Raw genomic sequence first — 21,615 nt, 5'->3', positions numbered from 1 at the left:
CAGAAATAGTGCTTCAGGTTAAGAACTTTGCTTCAGGATAAGAACAGAAATTGGGCTCTGGCGGCGCGGCGGCAGCAGGAGGCCCTATTAGCTAAAGTGGTGCTTCAGGTTAAGAACGGTTTCAGGTTAAGAACAGACCTCCGGAATGAATTAAGTACTTAACCCAAGGTACCACTGTAATAAGGGACAAGCAGATTGCAGAAAAATATGACTGCAGAGAATCAATATTAATTTTATACCTTTGGGTCTTCTCTCGGCATGTGTGTGTTTAGCTTCTGGCTGACCTCTGTTAATTATTTTTTACCTGCTGAGATGACACCTTGTTTTGATGCCTTCCTTTTATAGGCCAACAAGCTTGAAGAAAAACAAAGGCAACAAGAATGGCAAAGACATCGGATGTTTGCTGAAGACCACTGCTTGTAAGTTGAGCTTTGCCTTCAGCCTGAAAGGTGATGCTTTTTGCTTCCTGTGTCCAGACAACTTGCCACCACTTCCTGATAACAAGCAAACAATATCCTTCAGTTCTTTTTCTTTTTTAAAAAAATATATTTTTTATTAATTTTTACATATTCATACAACAGAACTTCACATCTTATACAATCTTTTTGGACTTCCATCAGCCCCTCTGATGGTCTTCCGTTCTTATCACTTATTCTGCATTTCTTAAGTTCCTATCACCTTTAATTATCTTAACTAACAGTCCCCCTCGTTACCTTTTTTTTTTTGGCAATATTTCAAATAATCCACCTTACAAAACTTCTCGCACACCTACAAGCATAATATGATCATCACAATTAATCTCCAAATAGTCCATAAAGTTATGCCAGTCTTCTGTGAATCTCTGGTCCCGCAGATTTCGAATTCTTCCTGTTAATTTATCTAATTCTGCATAGTCCATAAGTTTCATCCTCCATTCTTCTTGTTTCCAATTTTGTGCCAGTGATATTCTTGCTGCCGTCATTGCATATACAAATAATTTACAGTCCTTTATTTTTATATCATCTCCTACAATGCCAAGTAAAAATGTTTCTGGTTTCTTAATAAAAATATCCCTCAGTTCTGGCAGTGTCCTTTTGGATTCAGGCTCCTATGCTATAGTTGAATAGTCCTGTCCCCTTTTCCTTGTTACATGACATTTCACTTGGCGCAGTGATATGTGTGACCTACTGTTCTCCTTCAGGGTAGGCTAGCTTCTATAAAGCATGGATAACCATATGGTTCCTGTCGACACAATGGCATCTGAGGTCTTCCCAGTTCCTATGAAGGCTCTGACCCCACATCTGCTCCCTGGTCCCTTGATGATGAGGTGGGGAAGATAGTTAGCTTTTTAATAGAACGGAAGGGGGAAGTTGGAAGAGCGACGTTCTTTCCTATGTGCTTTTCAAGGCTTAGATTAATTTTACAGGATCTGATTCTCAGCATCCCCTGCTATAAATAAATAGTTGCAAACTAACACAAGGCATCGGAAAGGTAGCTGTGTCCTCTTGCAGAATCTTGGAAGTGGATAAAAGGGTCATTGAAGTTTATGATGGACAGAGTGCAGCACTGCATTTTTCTAGTAAGATAAGAAAGATAAGGTCATTGACAGGTCCTTGGGGTGGTTCGTCTACAGTCCCTGAACAGGTCGGAATATGTTTTAGCTTATTATTTTCAAGGTTATTTCTTCTGACACTAAAACAGGTTCTAAATTTTTGAACTGGATCCAGCTTATGGAATAAATTACACATTTTAAAAATTACTGCACTACCGAAACATTTTTTTAAAAAAATATTGGGAAATATTCAGAAGAGAAGTTATAGAATATGAATATATAATCAGAGACTGCTACAACAGAATAACCCTCCAGGACCTGTCTCTGAATATAAAATGCCATTCATTACTCAGAATTATCAAACCTATTACCAGCAAATAAAAGATGATTGAAGAGCATTCTTTGTTAAGAATTCCATAAACAAAAATAAAAATCTGTCTAATTATAAACATGAATCAAACTTAATTTTAATAATATGACTGTCCCATTAGGGTAATAAAATCAAAGGGAACATTTGAGAATTGTTCTAATATTAAAACAGATTCTCATCCCATTAGATGGAGCAGTTTTTTCATTCACTGTAAATTTCTATTTTAGCTACAGTAAATAAACAGTTTTCCATATTTGTAGGAATCAGACTAAGAACCAAGAGCAGATGATTTTCATGTCTGCTGGAGTTATTGAAAATTCCATCTTTTTGCAAAGAGGTTTGGATGATTAAGAGATACAAGCCTGATAGATTCACAGGTGACCTCTTTTGAATATTCCAAATGGGCTCCCAAAGGGTGTTGACAGTAAATTGCATCTTTAATTATGAAACCATGTTGCCAAAGGACTTGGAATTTTTCAGTAACTCCGCTGTCCACAAAAATTATTTGCCTCCGGTTCTTGGCAATATCACAATAAATCTGGAAATGTTGGGGGTTGCATTTGTGTAATTTTAATAGGTGTAAGGTGTCCTCTATAGAACACCTTAAAATCTTGTTCCCTAAGAGCAGTGACTATACATAGTGTTTAACTTCCTCATTGGAAACATGTTTCTGCATTTCTTAAATTTAGTCCTTTCTCAGTCATTTTCCAGTAGAAAAATTCAGGGGCATGTGTGGAGAGGAGAATGCAGGCCAGTTCCATTGCACAGCTCAAACTCCTTGCACTGGGGGAAGTGTCTAGTTGGATAGCAACTGAGGATTAACCCTGTTCTACTCTCAGCAGTGCAATCTACAGCTGTGCAGAGCCTCTTTGATTGCTCAGCGTAGATCTTGAGCTGCAAACTTTTTAGCTACCGTATTTTTCACTCTATAAGACGCACTTTTCCCTCCTAAAAAGTAAGGGGAAATGTGTGTGCGTCTTATGGAGCAAATGCAGGCTTCGCACGGCTATCCCAGAAGCCAGAACAGCAAGAGGGATTGCTGCTTTCACTGCACATCAATCCCTCTTGCTGTTCTGGCTTCTGGGTTTCAGAATATTTTTTTCCTTGTTTTCCTCCTCCAAAAACTAGTTGCGTCTTATCGTCTGGAGCGAAAAATACGGTACTTTGTCTGACCATTTATTGTCATTATTTAAAGCCTCCCCACTACAGTCAAGAGTGTGAATCTACTGCAAATGGGAATATCAGCTTGTTTCCCTTGTATGGCAGAGGTCCTTTTCAGAAGTACTAGATGTGGTGGTCAAGCTGTCTCTTGCAGGATAGCAGGAGGCAGAGTTGAATACAGCTGCTGTGTATGTTTAATATTCTGCTGACCATCTGGTTTTAGTAGAACTTTGCCAAAATGTCGCAAGGGTCTGATGTCTTCAAATGTAGGATATGAACCTTGCCAATGGAGACCTTTTAAAATTGTCTATCCACGTAACTATTCCGTGTCGTAGAATTGATTACTTGCGATTCCAAATAGGAATGCCTTAGGAGCAGGGGGGGTTTTCCGCCAGAGTTAACAGGAGCTCAGCTCCAGCATCTCTCAGGTGGGTGCCATTGCCATTCTAAGAGAATGAGGGAGGAGTTCGTGGTGACTTCTGGCACCTCTTTTTCTGGAGAAATAGCACTGCTGAGGAGGAATGGAGCCATTGCCAATCTCGCTGCTTTGTGGCTGTTGCTAAACGGCTGAAAACCCATTTCCTCCCCTGAAGCCCTCTCATTGTGTCAGCACTCTAAAGCTTTCTAACTAGGTCTGCTGGCTGCTATGCCCAGTTTTGTTTTTGCCCATATGGGCATGGTCAAGTATTGATGGCTAACCAGCAGAAAACTAGGCTTCTGTAGGCAACCTCTTGAGCATCCTAATGAAGGCAGTTTGAATGCCTGTGAGGGCGCTTTCTAATTGTACCCATTAATCTGCCCATTCAAGCTGGCTGAAAATGTAGGAGCAGATTGCCCACACAGATGGGGAACCCAGGATGGCTTGCATGAGTCAAAACCCCTGCAATATACACTTCATGGCTGTAATTTCCTATGCGCAATGGGATTTATGTCAACTGTTTCAAAATAATAAATGAAATCTTGATGCCTGAAATTGCCTCCAGCAACACACTAATAGGTTAGTGTAAAAAGAAGGTAGGCAGGCAGAGAAGCCAAGTCTGCCAGCCAAGATAGAGACATGAAATAACATTAAGGTATTGGCAATAAAAAAAAGCTGATTGGAAAAGTTAATGAGAACTGAAATAAGATGATGCCGTGAAATTTTCTATTGATCTTTTTCTGCCTACTTGCTATCAAGGAAAATAAGGTTAGATTACCAGATACTTGCACCGTTTATCAAAATTCTATCTCTCTGTGTATTCATTCCACTCTTGAGGGGAGAGAGAAATGAGTGTTGGGCACTGATCAAGTTTAGTGACTTGATCTCCATCTTCAGGTTCTGTGAAGGGCCAGATGAATTATTTTGGGGGTTTAGAGAAAATCGAAATAATAAGTTTTTTTAAAAAAACATCCTGTTATGTACTGAAGTTCTCGCCCTGGGCCAGCAGGCGGATACTGTAGATAGTTTTCACTCAGGTCCACATATGCAAATAGGGGATTGAAAGTGACGTTCAGTGATTGGCTAGTTACAGAAAATGGTTACTGTTGCGTTGTAGTGGAGCTCTATATAAGCAGGCTGGCTGAACCCTTCAGTTCAGTTCTGGCCTGTGAATAAACAGCTGTTTGAAGAATCGCTGTGTCGTCTGATATGTTCACCCACAACTTAACACATCCCTTATAAGAAATGAAAGCAGGACATTGTTCTGACAATGATTCAACAATTCTGTCACCTCCCTAGGATATGATGAAAATGAGAGAGCAGAATCTCATTGGTAAACTGGAGACATCTCAGCCTAGATCTCTAAATGACTTCACTCAGCTGTTTCATGTAGATGTTCTTGCGGAGATTTGTTCTCCCCCCAAACTGGAGCTACCTGAGCATGGTCAGAAAAAGAAGCCCTCTGTGTTGCATTGCTTCCCAATTCATTTTCAGGAACTTGATAGCTAGCAAGCAAAAGTCAAATGAGGCTACATTTTAATATTTTAATGTTCTATTTTAATTTTGTTTTTAAGTTGTAATCAATCAACTTGTTTTTATTATTGCTTGTAAGCTGCTCTGAGCCCGGCCTTGGTTGGGGAGGGCGGGGTTAAATAAATTATTATTATTATTATTATTATTATTATTATTATTATTATTATTTTGTTGTTGTTGTTGTTGTTGTTGTTGTTGTCTTGTAACCATTGCACGCCTTTAAGCCTTTGTGGGCAATGTTTTATGCATAGTCGCCCAGATTCTGTCTTCCAAATACTGCAGGAGTTTTCATTGCACCTCTTTTGTAGCATTTAGTTAATTTTGGGTGGTATTCAACTCAGTTATGTCTATAAATTTGAATCGGTTGACTAAATTGAATACCACCCCATATTTTTGTATTCATTTTAGTTATGGCCATCTTTCTGAAAATTGCCCTTGGAATATAATTCAAGGGTGATATAAAAATTCATTTTTTATTTCTCTTGTGACTGAGCAACAGGAAAGCCATCCAGCTTAGTCTGCCACAAATTTAACTAACTTTAGATGAGCAGGTTTTGGATGAAACATTTGCTGCTGCACATCCCATGTTTTCTGTGGTTGAGTGTGAGGAATATAATTTTGCTTCTGCTATATCCAAGATGGAAAAACACCTCGGATACGTGGTTCCACATGTTTTAGTATGGCTAATGATAGCTTGAATTCAAGCTGTCCTTGACCCCTTTTTAGAGGTAACTTAAAATAGAACAGACTGTTTAGATGGAAAACAGAAATGGGAAGGTGGGAGAACCTGTGAGAATTTTCAGGCTGTTGGACAAAATGAATGGACTTGTTTGGAGACAAGTGGAAACTACTGCCTGCTGAATGGCAGAGTGGAGATAATGGAGAACAGGACTTTACTCAGTGTCCAATGGGTTCTTCTGGTTCAGCATGTAATCCAAAAGCAGGTGTGTGGTTGTCTGGCTGTAAACTCGAGAACAAAACTTGGTTGCAGCTTATGGTTTGTCTAGAGTGAGACAAACCATGAGGCTGGCTTCAAATGGTCTGCTAAGCCAAACTATGGTTTAGCTCATAGCTATGCAGCAGGACTGCAGGAAGAGCAGAACTCCGGTGTGGTCATGCTAAACCATGGTTTGGCTTAGTGTTACATGCAGACCAGCTCAGCGTGAGAGAAGGTAGCTGGAGAAGAGAGATTTGGGTTGAGAAATCAGAGTGGTTTCTACATGGCAGGGATAGAAAGAACAAGGAACAGACTATATTGTAATTTTATGTTGTGAACTGCCCTGAGATTGATGGGTGATATACAACTTTAATAAATAATAATAAAAACACCTTGCTGACAGCTAAGTAAGCAGTTCTCTTTTGTAATCGGCTATTTTCTTTGGCATCTTACTTTCTGGGCTCTTTCTGATCTTTAGTTCTGCTTGCTGTTTCTTGGTCCTCTTGCAGATCTAGCTACAATCCAGGGTCTGATAAAATGCTGTTCCTAACACCCTGAAAGCTCTGACGGCCATCTTTGTATCCATCTTACAGAAAAAACACTGAATTGTTGCACAGATTGGATGCAAGCCCATTCAACAGAACACCTTGTCCAATGAACCACCATAACCTCCAGCCTACCGCCTGGGTAAATGCTTTGCGTGAATTTCCTTTGTTTAGCAAGTGTCGATCGTCCTTTCTGTTTTGAAAACCACAAGGGCTACAAATTACATAAACATGGTGTCAAGGTCTAAATTCTAGATAGTTATTAATGTATATCTTTTTTGCACATTATTTACTTTGCAACAGACCAGGAGCCAGTCATACAAGCAAATCCAAAGAGAAGAAGAAAACAGGAAACTTCAGCAGATGAAGGAAGAGCAGCGGAGAAAGGTGAAGAGCAGCAGCAATCATAGAACAAGCTTTTTCCATAGCTTATTCTACAGCTGTTCCCTTGTTTTGCCTCATGGCTTCTTAAAGACGAACAAATTTATGATGGCATAAGCTTTCGTGGATCTTGTGGAGTCCACTTCATTAAATGCAGGAAATAGTCTCCTGAATTGCAGGTGTAAACCTGGTTAGAGAGGTTTGCAAACAGTGAGGTAACAGGGATAACTTTGAAGGATCCTTGTGCAGCAAGCTTCAAACACTGTACAGTGGTACCTCGGGTTACATACGCTTCAGGTTACATCAGTGGCGTAGCGTGGGTTGTCAGCACCCGGGGCAAGGCAAGTTATTTGCGCCCCCTAACCCGTGGATTTGCGCCCCCTAATCCTAACCCCCAGATGTTGCGCCCGGTGCGGCCGCCCCCCCTGCACCCCCCACGCTACGCCACTGGGTTACATACGCTTCAGGTTACAACCTCCGCTAACCCAGAAATAGTGCTTCAGGTTAAGAACTTTGCTTCAATATAAGAACAGAAATCGGGCTCCTGCAGCACGGCGGCAGTGGGAGGCCCCATTAGCTAAAGTAGTGCTTCAGGTTAAGAACAGTTTCAGGTTAAGTATGGACCTCTGGAACGAATTAAGTACTTAACCCGAGGTACCACTGTATAGAGGACATCTTGGGGATCTGTTTTCCAACTATGATGTTTTTAATTTGTTAATTAAAATTGTATACCGCCCATCCTCTGAAGATTGCAGAGAAATACAAAATGAGAACACAGAATACATAACGAAACAAAACAAGCTAATAACGGCCGCCTCCCACAAACAAATTTATAAGGCTATAGAATGTTAATTAGCCAAAGGCCTGGTTATAGAGGAATGTTTTCACCCGGCACCTAAAGATATGTAATGAACATGCCAGGCAAGTCTACACTTTTAAAGGTATTATCTGTCAAGCTTTTTAAAAAAGAAGAAAGAAATGTGGTTAGTGTTGCACATATAACCAAGCCATGTCGGTCTAGTTTTGCTTCCGGGAGAAAACATCAACTTGCATACTTTTACCACATTTTTGAAATTCAGAGGTGATTACTTCTTGTACTGGAGGACAAGTGCAGAGTTCCATACTGTTAAGTTGTGGGTGAACGTATCAGACGACACAGCGATTCTTCAAACAGCTCTTGTTTATTCACAGGCCAGGACAGAACTGAACTGAAGGGTTCAGTCAGCCTGCTTATATAGAGCTCCAGTACAATGTAACTGTAACAATTTTCTAAAACTATCCAATCACTGAACGTCACTTTCGATCCCTTATTTGCATAACTACAGTATCCCCCTGCTGGCCCAGGGTGAGAACTTCAGTACATAACACATACTGTCAGGGCTGCCTCAGATCTCAGCTCACAAAAGACCAACGCCAAGTTCTTCTTATATACAAGGATGTTTATTGCAGTTCATTGTTGATTCCACAACCAAAGCGTGCAGCCCCACGTCTGTTACGCTTAGACCGCTGAAGTCCCCTCTGAATCAGTCCCTCCCCTGCACCAGTTTAATAGGCTTACGCTGCTCCACCTCTTCCTTTCTTTCCTTTTCCGCAGGGTCTTCCTGCCCACTGGGTTTCGCCCCTCCTGGATTCCCCTGCCGAGGAATCCCCAGACTGCTCTCCCTCCCTCCTGCGGGCTTTGGGACTTGGCTCCTCCTCCGGGCTCCCTGTTCTTCCGCGCGCCTCCACATTTGAACTTGGTGCGCGCGCCCAACCTCTAACCTTCCTTTTGACAGTTACACTACTCCCTTCACTACTCCCCTCCCCTTCCGGGAGGGTGGCTTGCTCCGACCCCCCTTCCCTTTCTGCTGCCGGAGCTGCTTCTCCTGATACACTGGAACCTCCTCCCCCTTCGCTGCACTCTGGCGGGGAGGCTGGTCCAGACGCCCAGCTGCCACTTTGGGATCCCCCACTGGCCCCCTGCTCCTGACACTTCCCCCCTGGGGCTCCCCTTGCCTTGACCACCGGCGCCCCCTTCTGGGAATCCTCTGATTCGCTGGAAAGACTCATGGAATGCCTTGAGTCATTGTCATCCTCTTCCTCGCTGTCCTGCGATTCATCCCCATCGCTCTCCATCTCCTGCCTCCCCTGTGCCTCTGTCCCTGAACCCCTGACACATACCATAGAATTACAACTGTTTCGCCTAAAGTTTTTAATGTGCCTGAAACATTGGAGGATCCCTCCTTCCAAGGAGACCCTTGCCAATGCTTCTGTGACGGTTGAGAACACTAATTTGCGTACCAGTGATAACTTGACAATAGTGGAACCGGTTGTGTTGGTGTGGCTTGGCAGAGCCTTTGATAGTGAAGTATAATGCTCCCGTTTATTATCACAGGATAATTGCCTATTGCGTGTTCTGCATGACTGTTAAATGTTAACTCACAGTTTTTTTGCTTTTTATTGTCAGGCTGAATTGTTGGAACTTAAGAAAAGGGAAGAGGAGAGAATAAGAATGAAAGCGCATCAGAATGAGCAGAGGAGGTAAAATTAGTGGAAGGAAGCCTGTGACTTGTCGAGTGAAACGTTTTTTAGGTTTGAATTCAGATGGCAGATTTTATGTATGCTTCATATAATATGACAATTGGTTATAATTCTGTAGAGCGCAGGAGTGCTTTGTGGACCAAAGAGCAGGATATAAATGTTGTTGTTTTAAAATCTTCTGAATAAGCTGCATTAATCTTTTTCCCATACCAAAGCTTCCAAGCCTTTTGCCGTGTCTCATGTGAAGTGTGTAGGAAATCTGGTGGAATGCATTGCCCAAAAATGCCCATCACTTTTATTCTAAACAAATATAATGGGTCCCTCCCAGCTACATTTCTTGACTCTGAAGGAGACTTCAAGTATTTAATCTTTTGTTTTCCACTTAAGTTAAGAGAATTCATGCGACTAACTCAAGCACTGCCTTGTATTACAGCATACCGCTGGATTTTTAAAAATCAGGTTCTGCACTGATAAAAAAGCAAGGTTGGTTAATGAGTATCAAGAGCCAAGGGACGCGGGTGGCGCTGTGGGTTAAACCACAGCGCCTAGGACTTGCCGATCAGAAGGTCAGCGGTTCAAATCCCCGCGACAGGGTGAGCTCCAGTTGCTCAGTCCCTGCTCCTGCCAACCTAGCAGTTCGAAAGCACGTCAAAGTGCAAGTAGATAAATAGATACCGCTCCGGCGGGAAGGTAAACGGCATTTCCGTGCGCTGCTCTGGTTCGACAGAAGCGGCTTAGTCATGCTGGCCACATGACCCGGAAGCTGTATGCCAGCTCCCTCGGCCTATAGAGCAAGATGAGCGCCGCAACCCCAGAGTTGGTTATGACTGGACCTAATGGTCAGGGGTCCCTTTACCTTTACTTATCAAGAGCCATATTGTAAAAAGTTGCCATTATAGTCAGAGGTAGCTTTGCAAAATGAGGAAGCTGTGGGTTTTAATCAAATATAGTCTTCAGGCTCAAAAGATACCTGCACAATTGGCTGTTGTCATGAAAAGCAAAGCAAATTTCTGTACTGAATTCAATTTCATAATCTCTGCCTTTTGCAAGATTCTGTTAATGTTCATTTCCTCATTTCTATTTCTAAGGGTGAATAATGACTTTCTGGACAGACTACAAAACAATAGTCAGCCAGGTGGCGTGTACCAATCTGGATGTCTTGGGAATATGCCTTTTATTGCTGACAGCTGGGTAAGTAACAAACCTCATATTTCAAAATCCTGAAGAAGAAAAACAGTGAGGTGTTTTTAAAAAGTCACGCTACCTGAATAGCCTGTGTTAGTAATGTTCACTGTCTGGTGTGGGCATGGAGCCAGGCTGATGAATATAAATTCAACAATCGCTTTCGAGGAGAAAGGAGTCGGGACTTAAAACAAGCTTATCTAAACACAAAATGACAGCTGCCCACTTCTGCAGAGTTTAGATTGCCTTGAATCTTCTGTTTTATCACTCCTTCTGTATACCACAACAGAAAGGGATCTTGAGAAAATGTGTTTATCTGCGGAGGCAGAAATAATAGCTCAAAAATAAGCATGGCAAGCAATACAGTCTGTTCAACCTCCAAATATAAAATGTTTAGAAGTTGTTTAAGGGAGGAGCATTTGGTGCTCTACTATCGCAGCTTCTGCTATTTTCACCTGCTCCGAGTAGTACAGGCTGTTTGGGGGGGGGCGGGGCAGAAGAACTAAAATGCAGGTGTCCAATTCTCTGAGGACTGAGAAATAGGGGGAAGGGGGCACTGATCCCCCTAATAGTTGTGACCTTGATGGGCCCTGTCCGCACCCTGGCATTTGCCTCGGCGTACCTACTGCTGACACCAGGCCTGCACACAGCTCCAAATAAAGTGTTTTGTCTTTATTCCAAATATGCCCTGCTGCATCCCCATCGATCTTAGAGGTACATTTGCTCAGAAGCATGTCTTTCCACCTCACTGTCTTACCTTCGAGCCCCAAAGAAGATGATCTTCATGACTGAAGTGGCTCCTGTTTTTCCTGTAGCATGCTTGAAATGACTTGTGGAGAAATTGTTCGTTTCTGAAGTCATACCTCGGGTTACAGACGCTTCAGCTTGCGTTTTTTGGGTTACGGACCACCGAAACCCGGAAGTACTGGAACGGGTTACTTCCGGGTTTCAGCGGTTGCAGATGCGCAGAAGTGCCGAATCGCAACCCGCGTGTGTGCAGACGTGCAGCTGCAGGTTGCGAACGCTGCGGGTGGCGAACGTGCATCCTGCACGGATCACGTTCGCAACCCAAGTAAACACTGTATTTTGTTTTAAAGGAAGGTATAAAGCAGGGGTCAGCAACCTTTCAGCCGTGGGCCGGCCCTCAGACCATGTGGGGGGCCGGACTATATTTTTTTTGGGGGGGGGATGAATGAATTCCTATGCCCCACAAATAACCCAGAGATGCATTTTAAATAAAAGGAAACATTCTACTCATGTAAAAACACGCTGATTCCCGGACCATCTGCGGGCCGGATTGAGAAGGCGATTGGGCCGCATCCAGCCCCTGGGCCTTAGGTTGCCTACCCCTGGTATAAAGGAATGCACACACTTGAACACTGAGGGTTAACTGACTGCAAACTTTCTGCTCAGAGATCGGAGGAATCAGCAGGCAGACTGCAGGTTTAACTGACCTTACAGCATTGTCAGCAATGGGATTGACTTTGCTGTCCCTGTGGATTGAAAGCTGTTGAGTTGTCATTTCAGTATCACCGCTGCAGGAAGGAAAGAACAAGTATAAGCACCAGATACTGGAGAATTTTAGATAAAAGGTTTTTTTTTGCAGTGTATTAGGAGACAATTAAAAAAAAAAACCACTCATGGCGTAATAAAATCACAGAGACGAGTGAACACAATCCTAGATGTATATAGTAGTGTTTGGATGGTAAAAATTAGTGTTTGGGGAGATCATCAGACCAAAAAGGCAGCAGAATGTCTGGAGGTTGTCTAAGCAGAACCAGGATGGGCGAGAAAAGCCACCAAGTAGCAGCAACTTTGTCTGATTTTATTCTTCTTTACAAAGTCTGCTTCGCTGCGTCAACTTGTTCCACTCCCGGTTCTTTCTCTTGCCTCCTCTCCTCCAGCTGCGGCAGGACTTGCTTTTAGAGGCAGGCACCAAATTGCACAGAGAACTCTTGCAAAATGTATCCTAGGATGGAATCTCCCTCCTTGGAGGTTATTAAGCAGAGTTTGGGCATGTTAAATTTGATAGCGCTGTAGTCACTGCTCCTACTTGGTTGAACAATATCTTCCATTTCTTGCCAGGTCCTGAGTGCCACTTAATCTTAAATCCAGGGTTTCTGGCCCTCTGCTTGGTTTCACGGCCTATTGTTCTAGGGCACCTTTATTTAGGATATCTAGAAATTTTGTGTTATGTACTGAAGTTCTCACCCTGGGCCAGCAGGGGGATACTGTAGATAGTTTTCACTCAGGTCCACATATGCAAATAAGGGATTGAAAGTGACGTTCAGTGATTTCTGTGTTGCAGCTCAGTGATTCAGCTCCGCTCAGAGGGTGGCCTCATCTGGCTGTGCTCTGTTGTCCATCGATCCCACCTTCGTCACCAGTGTTAAGTTGTGGGTGAACATATCAGATGACACAGCGATTCTTCAAACAGCTCTTGTTTATTCACAGGCCAGAACAGAACTGAACTGAAGGGTTCAGCCAGCCTGCTTATATAGAGCTCCACTACAACACAACAATAACCATTTTCTGTAACTATCCAATCACTGAACGTCACTTTCAATCCCCTATTTGCATATGTGGACCTGAGTGAAACCTAGCTACAGTATCCCCCTGCTGGCCCAGGGTGAGAACTTCAGTACATAACATTTTGCCTCTTAGTTGTGACTGGAGCATGCAAAGTTAAGTGAAGACACTGCAACACTTCTCCTTTGTGTGACTCCTTCATTTCATCATCCATTTAAAGATCACTCTGGGGATTTTAGTCGTGGGGGATCAGGGTACAACCACTGTACTGAATTACTCTTGGATCTCAGTATTGCCACCCAGAGCAATTCTGTGGCAGTGTTTGCCCCTTCTGGGATTTCTAGCTTGTTAGATTCCATGTCCTCTTTGTTGCACACCCTTCCCTGGCTCTCCTGTGCAGTTTGCATCCAGAGATAACCGTGATCCATTGGTTCTCCCCATTCCACCAGGTTTCGGTCATGCCTTCTAGATCTCTGCACTCCTTTAAAACCATGCACCCCAATTCAGTATTAGCACACATGCATATTTTACTCTGTAGCACTTTGACCTCTTCCGTATTGTTTCCTTGCAACTTTGATCCCTTTATGCCCCTTTGTAACTAGTTGTTGTGCCACAGCATAAGAATGTACTAATATATCATGATTTTTTATAACAGCCTGAACATTTCCAGTAAAAATTGATCTACGGAACTCAAACTACAGAGGGTAAGTGGGGTTTTTTCCCCTCCTCTCAAAATGGAACTAGATTTCTATTAAAACATTATGTTGGCTGCCTGAATTTCTCAGATAGATAGATAGATAGATAGATAGATAGATAGATAGATAGATAGATAGATAGATGATAGATATATAGATAGGCAGCTTGTCTCCAGGTATGTGAATGAGAGGTGTTCTTACAGGTATACGGCCTCGCTGTATGGGCCTGCAGGCCTACACTTGTTGCCAACAATATTGCCCTGTATGCAGGGACTCATACAGTTTATCCACACTTACGATTGTCCTGTGACTTCTTCTATTTGTCCCGTAAACTCAGTGTTTGCTGCTGAATTGGAAAAGGCCTCAATCCGCAGAAAACCCATGTCGGAGAGGCCACTCTCTGATGCTGCGGTCCTCGCCCAGCAGGCAAATACAGGCTCCAGTGGGTGAATGTCCCGGGCAGCAATCGGGGAACCCAACACTCCTGAATCAAGGGGGATAATAGTCCTGCTCTGTTCTGCCTTGTTCAGACCACACATGGAATCCTGTGTTCTGTTCTGGGCACCACTATTTAAGGAGGATATTGACAAGCGGGAAGGTGTGCAGAGGAGGGCAACCAAGATGGCCAAGGGTCTGGAAATGGAGACTTGATGAGGGATGGTTGAGGGAACTGGGTATGCTTTGCCTAGAGACGAGGAGACCGAGAGGAGATAGGATAGCCATCTTCAAATATCTGAAGGGCTGCGACATGGAGGATGGAGCAAGCTTGATTTCTCTTGCTCCGGAGGGTTGGAGTCGAACCAGTGGCTTCAAGTTACAAGACAGGAGATTCCGACTAATAATCAAGAAGAACTTTCTGACAATAAGAGCTGTTCAGCAGTAGAATGCGCTCTCCTGGGAAGTTGTGGGCTCTCTTTCCTTGGAAGTTGTTATGTACTGAGTTGAATAGGATCCAAACTGCAGCAGTCTGATTGGTCCTAGAACAATAGGATTCAGAATGCAGTGGTCTGATTGGTCCTAGAACAATAGGATTCAGAATGCAGCAGTTTGATTGGTCCTAGAACAATGCAGCAGTATGATTGGTTGGCAGGAACCACCCAATCAGGCTCCAGATAGATGTGAATCCACTGGCTTACAGTAGAATTCCAGAATTAGCCAATCATGTGCAGCCCATTGTGTAAATAATGTATATAAAGCAGATACTTTGAGGGGACTTTCATTCATTCCTCCTCACCACTATGAGCTGAATAAAGAGCATGAAATCACTTTGCGACTCTGAGTATATTTCAGAAGTTTTTAAGCAAAAGTTGGGTGCCAGGGATACTTTAGTCAGGGTGGATTTTATTTAAATCACTAATCAGTAAGACTTGATTTAGATCAATTTTACAGAAAGGTTCAACCTTGCTGGCATCCTCTGAATATTTTCAATTAGCTGAAGGCTTCATTTTTGGAATAATAGTTTTTTGGAGTAGTTTTTACAGTTATATCAAAATTGCTGATTTGACTATGCTATCAGAAATACATAGACAGATAATTAGAAAATTATTGTTTATTATTTGGACAGCTTTTCTGCTGTACTTTATTGGAAGGAGAAAAATCATCATTTCCTTAATAACAGTTTAATCAATTTATTTAACTAAAACAATAACATTATAGCATATGTATCCAGGTTTGTTAACCGATGTGGTTAAACGAGTGTGGATGAGCCTTAACAGCCAGGAGGGTTCAAGGATGGAGAGGAGGAAAAGCCCGGGTCTTAAAATGGACACACTGCCAGAATTTTCATTTATCAGACAGAGGAAGCATACATTGCTGTTGATCAGCTGTAGATTTTGGAGTTCTTTCTTTTTACTTTTTTCAACAATAGACTTTGGACCAATACGGGTACAGTGGTACAGTGGTACCTCGGGTTAAGAACTTAATTCGTTCCAGAGGTCTGTTCTTAACCTGAAACTGTTCTTAACCTGAAGCACCATTTTAGCTAATGGGGCCTCCTCCTGCCGCTGCACCGCCGAAGCACAATTTCTGTTCTCATCCTGAAGCAAAGTTCTTAACCCGAGGTACTATTTCTGGGTTAGCGGAGTCTGTAACCTGAAGCGTATGTAACCCAAGGAACTACTGTACCTTGGTTTGTAACCATTTTGGATTACAACCATGTCAAACACAGAAGTGTGTGTCCATTTTTTGTATTACAACTATTATTATTATTATTATTATTATTATTATTATTATTATTATTATTATTACAACCCATTTTTTTGGAGGCCCCATTGGCGAAAGCGTGCCTTGGGTTACAACCTGTTTTGGTTTACAACCGGACCACTGTAACGGGTTATGGTTGTGACCCAAGGTACCACTGTACTTTTGTGCCTTATATTTAGTATGAAATACATTTTGAATTATATGTTTCTTCTGCTGTCCTTTGACTAGAAAGGGTATTACCATATTTTTCGTCCCATAGGACACACCTAGTTTTTTGGGGGGGAAATAAAGGAAAAACTGAACCAGGTCCAGGAACAGCGGGATGGTGGCGCTGCGCCTCCCTGCTGTCCCCCGAGCTTGTGGGGCTGGCCGATGTCTGTCTGGCGGGCGGGGCGCTCTGCTTCAGGGCGCCCCGCCTGCCGGGCGGCAGGCTGCTATCCGCAGCGTGGGAAGCCCTGCGTGGACCTCCCGCAGGGCTGCCTGGGCTGCGGATGTGTTCCCAAAGCGCAAGGCTTTCAGGGCACCCGACGCTCCGGGAAGCAGGATGCGGATGTCTTCCTGAAGCCTGGAGAGCGAGAGGGGTCAGTGCGCACCGACCCCTCTTGCTCTCCAAGCTTCAGCGAAAGCCTGCATTCGCCCCATAGGATGCACCCAGATTTCCCCTTCATTTTTGGAGGGGGAAAAGTGCGTCCTATAGGGCGAAAAATATGGTATATACGTCTCACATCTCAAACATGGAAAGCTTCAAGCTTTCCCTACCATTCAGCTCAATAGCTTTAGTTGTTTTTTTCTGAACTCGATAGCACTAATTCCAACTTCATCTTACAGGATTCCAGGCATATTATCTTGGAGAAATTATTTTGGAAAAAGCTTCAGGGATCTATTCTTCCTCTGCCTGCACATCTCTCATCGCTTTTTTCTTTAGCCTTGCTGGTTTGACCTGCTGTCTTTCCTCTCCAGCTTATGAGTATTTCAAGATATTGATTATGGTGCTGCTATTAAATCTCAAAGAAATTGTTTCTCTCACAGCTTGTCTTGCTTGTTGTGGCAGTTTTTCATCTCTCAGAAGTTTTATGTCCATTTACTCTTGACTAGCACACCATCTGAGCTGCAGAAACCTGGCAGTTCCGACATGTGTGTACATGCTCATTTTTAATGTCACTGAGTATATTTTTTATACTGTATGTTGTAACTGGTTTTAATTCAAAACTCCTCTGATGTGCAAAAACATAATAAAATATTACATAAATAAATTAACAGTGCCATGGTCATTTGTACCACCTGATTCCTTTTTGATGTTTTGTGTCTTGTTGGGGAAAACCTTAGAAGAACTCAAAAAATGTTTATTTAGCAGTCCTATGGGAAAAACAATACTGGACAAATGTTGTGAGGAAAGCTTAAATAGCTGATAGAAGTATTGTTAGGTTATTTAAAAAATAGAGAACTATAAATACAGGGGAGAAGAATTTAGATGATATAATAGCTAAGATACCTCAAGCTGAGGTATAAAAACATAATAAAACATTACACATTAAAAAGTGCTGCCTTCAAATGTCTTCTAAAGTTTATATAGTTGCTCATCTCCTTAACATCATCTGGGAGGGCGTTCCACAGGGAGGACGCCACCACCGAGAAGGCCCTCTGCCTGGTTCCCTATAGCTTCACTTCTCACAGTGAGGGAACCACCAGAGAGCCTTGGAAGATGACCTCAGTGTCCAGGTTGAGTGATGATGGGGTAGAGATGCTCCTTCAGGTATGGTGGGCCGAGGCCATTTCGGGCATTAAAAGTCAGTACCAACACTTTGAATTGTACTTTGAAATGTACTGAGAGCCAGTGAAGATCCTTTAGGACTGGTGTTACATGGTCCCAGTGTCCACTCCCAGTCACCTATCTAGCTGCTGCATTTTGGATTAGTTGTAGTTTCTGGGCTACCTTCACAGGTAGCGCCACATAGAGCACATTACAGTTGTCCAAGCGGGAGATAATTAGAGCATGTACCCCTCTGGCGAGACAGTGCGCAGGCAGGTAGGGTCTCAGCTGGCGTACCAAATGAAGTTGGTAGACAGCTGCCCTGAACCTGTGCCTCCATAGACCGCTATGAACCCAGAATGACTCCTAGGCTATACAGTGGTGCCCCGCAAGACGGAAAACTCGCTAGACGAAAGAGTTTTCCGTTTTGGAGGTGCTTCGCAAAACGAATTTCCTATGGGCTTGCTTCGCAAGACGACAATGTCTTGTGAGTTCCTGCTGGTTTTTTCCCTCCCCCCCCTTTCTAAGCCGCTAAGCCGCTTATCAGCTGATCCGATCAGCAGATAAGCCGCTAATAGCGCTAATCCGTCAATGGGCTTGCTTCGCAAGACGCAAAAACCGCTAGACTAAGAGAATCACAGAACGGATTCTTTTCGTCTTGCGAGGCACCACTGTACAGCTAGTCCAGGCTTCCTCAACCTCAGCCCTCCAGATGTTTTTGGCCTACAACTCCCATGATCCCTAGCTAGCAGGACCAGTGGTCAGGGATGATGGGAATTGTAGTCTCCAAACATCTGGAGGGCCAAGGTTGAGGAAACCTGAGCTAGTTCTTTAGGAGCACAGTTACCCCATTCAGGACCAGGGAATCCCCCACACCTGCCCACCCCCTGTCCCCCAGAAATAGTACTTCTGTCTTGTTGGGTTTCAACCTCAATCTTGTAGCCACCAATCCATCCTCCAACTGCCTCAACATGCTCACACAGGACCTTCACCGCCTTCACTAGTTCTGATTTAAACGAGAGGTAGAGCTGGGTATCATCCGCATACTGGTGAACACCCAGCCCAAACCCTCCTGATGATAACAGTCATAACATGATAGGGCCAAGAAGGCAGGGAATACTAGAAAGACACAAGTTGGTCATGAGCCTCTTCCATGCCATAAGCCTTTCCCAACCTTGCCTCCCCAGATTGTATTGGACTACTACTCCCATCATGCCTAGCTCACAGGCTCAGTGGTCAGGGATGATGGGAATTGTAGTCAAACAGCATCTGGGCACCCAAGCTTGGGAGATGCTGCCATAATGGGATCCACCTGGGCAAGGAATTTTGAGATAAGTCAAATGAAAATGATAAGGATATACACAACACCTGGAACAAGACTACGCCTTACTGGACAGCAGGAGCTCCTGGCTTGGCAAGAGTCTTGCAAATTGGCTTGCCAGGGCAGCATGCCAACTTGTTGAAGGTGGTATACCATTAGATATTAACTGATATTACGGATATTAGGGACGCAGGTGGCACTGTGGGTTAAACCACAGAGCCTAGGACTTGCTGATCAGAAGGTCAGCAGTTCAAATCCCCGTAATGGGGTGAGCTCCTGTTGCTCGGTCCCTGCTCCTGCCCACCGAGCAGTTCGAAAGCAGATCAAAGTGCAAGTAGATAAATAGGTACCACTCCGGCGGGAAGGTAAACAGCATTTCCGTGCGCTGCTCTGGTTTGCCAGAAGTGGCTTAGTCATGCTGGCCACATGACCAGCTGTACGCTGGCTTCCTCGGCCAATAAAGCGAGATGAGCGCCACAACCCCAGAGTCGGTCACGACTAGACCTAATGGTCAGGGGTCCCTTTACCTTTTTACTGATACTAACTTTTTGTATCTTTATTTTTATGGGGAAATTGTTCAGTTTGGTTATGTAGTTTTTAATGTGTTTTATTTATTTTTATGACTACTTTGCTATGTTTGTAGTTATGTAAATATCTTCATATTGTAAGCCACCTTGAGCATTGTTTTAACTGTGGATACAAATAAAATGATGATGAAGAAGATGATGATGAAAATAGGCCGTGTGCATTGAGGTGAAGAATTGTATTAATGAACATCAGAGTGAACAAAGCATTAAAAAGGCATTTTGTGTCTGTCTGAACTTGGGTCTGCAAAAAGGAATGCATGTGGCAATTGGTAGCTGTATAACATCTTCTAGTATAATCAGGCTATTTAGTGATCAGTAACCTCTGGAGAAGTTAAATCAAGGATCGATTCACCTGCTGCAATGGGGCAGGGGATTCCCTTCTCAGGTTTCCTTGAGTGCAACTATTGGTTCAAGCATTGGCTGGAAATGATCGGTTTGCTCAAAGTGTTCCGTCACCCTAGTGCAACAAATCCCCCCCCCCTTTTTTTTAAAAATGGACATTTTGCATTTTGTTAAGAGATGTGGAAATGCACAGAAAAGGGTGCATGGATAAAGTATTGATGGGAAGACATAAGCGCCTCACAAGCAAATTGAGATGAATAGCCAATAAATCAAAATGAACACTCAAGAAAGATTGGACACAGTTCCATCTCTGAATCCAAATCTGGACGAATGGCCAGAGAAGAGGTCATCTGGAAGAATGTTCAGTTTTACTTTGTAGCAAATGTAGGGTTGCTATATTTCAGAAAGTGAAAATCTGGACAGAAAAGTTGTTGAGCTTTCTTTGCAAAATCTTGGGGAGAAAAGGAAGTTTGTGAACTATTTTTAAGGGAAATTGCCCAAAATGACACTGCCGACGTGGGTTGCCAGACATCCAGATTTTCCTGGACGTTTCAGCTATTTCCGCCCAGACACATCTTCCAACGGCCAATTGCCAACTATGTCCGGTGTTAAGTTGTGGGTGAGCATATCAGACGACACAGCGATTCTTCAAACAGCTCTTGTTTATTCAGAGGCCAGAACAGAACTGAACTGAAGGGTTCAGCCAGCCTGCTTATATAGAGCTCCAGTACAACGTTACTGTAGCAACTTTCTAAAACTATCCAATCACTGAACGTCACTTTCGATCCTTCATTTGCATAACTATCTACAGTATCCCCCTGCTGGCCCAGGGTGAGAACTTCAGTACATAACATCCGGGAAAATCCAGATGTATGGCAACCCTCAGCAAATGTGTTTCTTCCGGCAAAGAAAAGTACGGGGCCTGGGCATGAGATCCCAGAAGAGAAGCCACATATCTAGAATGCCACTGAACTGTTTGATGTTCAGTGGGTAACGGAATAAAATTCCACAAGTACAAATTGCAAGTGATTTTTTTTAAAAAAAATATATCTCAAGTCTCCTTCAGCTTCACCTTTTTAAAATGTGGAGCTGTGATTCGTTTCCTTTTTAAATGCCTTGTCTGGTCAAATGCATTGGCATTCCCTCCCTTCTCTGCCTTGTACAAGAGCCAAGCAATAGGGAGAACTGGAATTGGAAATGCTTCCCCCTTTAACTTAACCTGCCGCATCATTAAAAATGGCCCCTAGGTTTTCATTAGGTGCAGTCAGGATTCAAAGCAAACTTCATATAAGCTCTGGATACCTTTGGCACCCTCTAGTGCCATTGAGGCAATTGTACACCTGTCGTTTTAAATGTGTGTCTGAGAAGCTGGCCTGGGTTGAAGGCTCAAAACTGGAAGCTTGCGGGCAGAGAGATGGTGCTGATTTTGAATGAAATGCAATTTTGCATTATTTAAAGGCTTCATACGACCATTCATGTGATGAGCGGTCCCTGCTGCATGGAAACTTACCAATGCGGAACTCATCTAGTCTTCCAAGGCTAGTAATAAATGCTCTTGTTAAATTTTATCAGTAGTCATACCTCGAGCTGAATGTGCTTCGGGTTGAGCGC

At 43.2% G+C, this 21,615-nt stretch overlaps 1 protein-coding gene across 5 annotated transcripts in view; it reads left to right on the top strand.

Annotated features, from left to right (window-relative positions):
* Nucleotides 1-17,257, top strand: part of EPSTI1 (epithelial stromal interaction 1) — a 38,441-nt gene extending 21,184 nt beyond the window's left edge. For 3 of the 5 annotated variants that reach the window (XM_083519669.1, XM_083519672.1, XM_083519670.1), the window contains exons 6-12: nucleotides 346-419; nucleotides 6,544-6,637; nucleotides 6,799-6,882; nucleotides 9,323-9,396; nucleotides 10,485-10,587; nucleotides 13,763-13,811; nucleotides 16,833-17,257. In XM_083519669.1, coding sequence (XP_083375795.1) covers nucleotides 346-419; nucleotides 6,544-6,637; nucleotides 6,799-6,882; nucleotides 9,323-9,396; nucleotides 10,485-10,587; nucleotides 13,763-13,780 — 447 coding nt within the window. In that variant the 3' untranslated portion in view covers nucleotides 13,781-13,811; nucleotides 16,833-17,257. The remainder of the gene's footprint in view (nucleotides 1-345; nucleotides 420-6,543; nucleotides 6,638-6,798; nucleotides 6,883-9,322; nucleotides 9,397-10,484; nucleotides 10,588-13,762; nucleotides 13,812-16,832) is intronic. The other 2 variants (XM_083519671.1, XM_083519673.1) reach the window with 1 other exon arrangement.
* The last annotated feature ends 4,358 nt before the right edge of the window (nucleotides 17,258-21,615 follow it).

The sequence above is a fragment of the Podarcis liolepis genome, assembly GCF_965112155.1.
Source record: "Podarcis liolepis genome assembly, chromosome: 8".
Classification (NCBI taxonomy): domain Eukaryota; kingdom Metazoa; phylum Chordata; class Lepidosauria; order Squamata; family Lacertidae; genus Podarcis; species Podarcis liolepis.
This window is presented reverse-complemented; position numbering and strand designations above follow the sequence as displayed.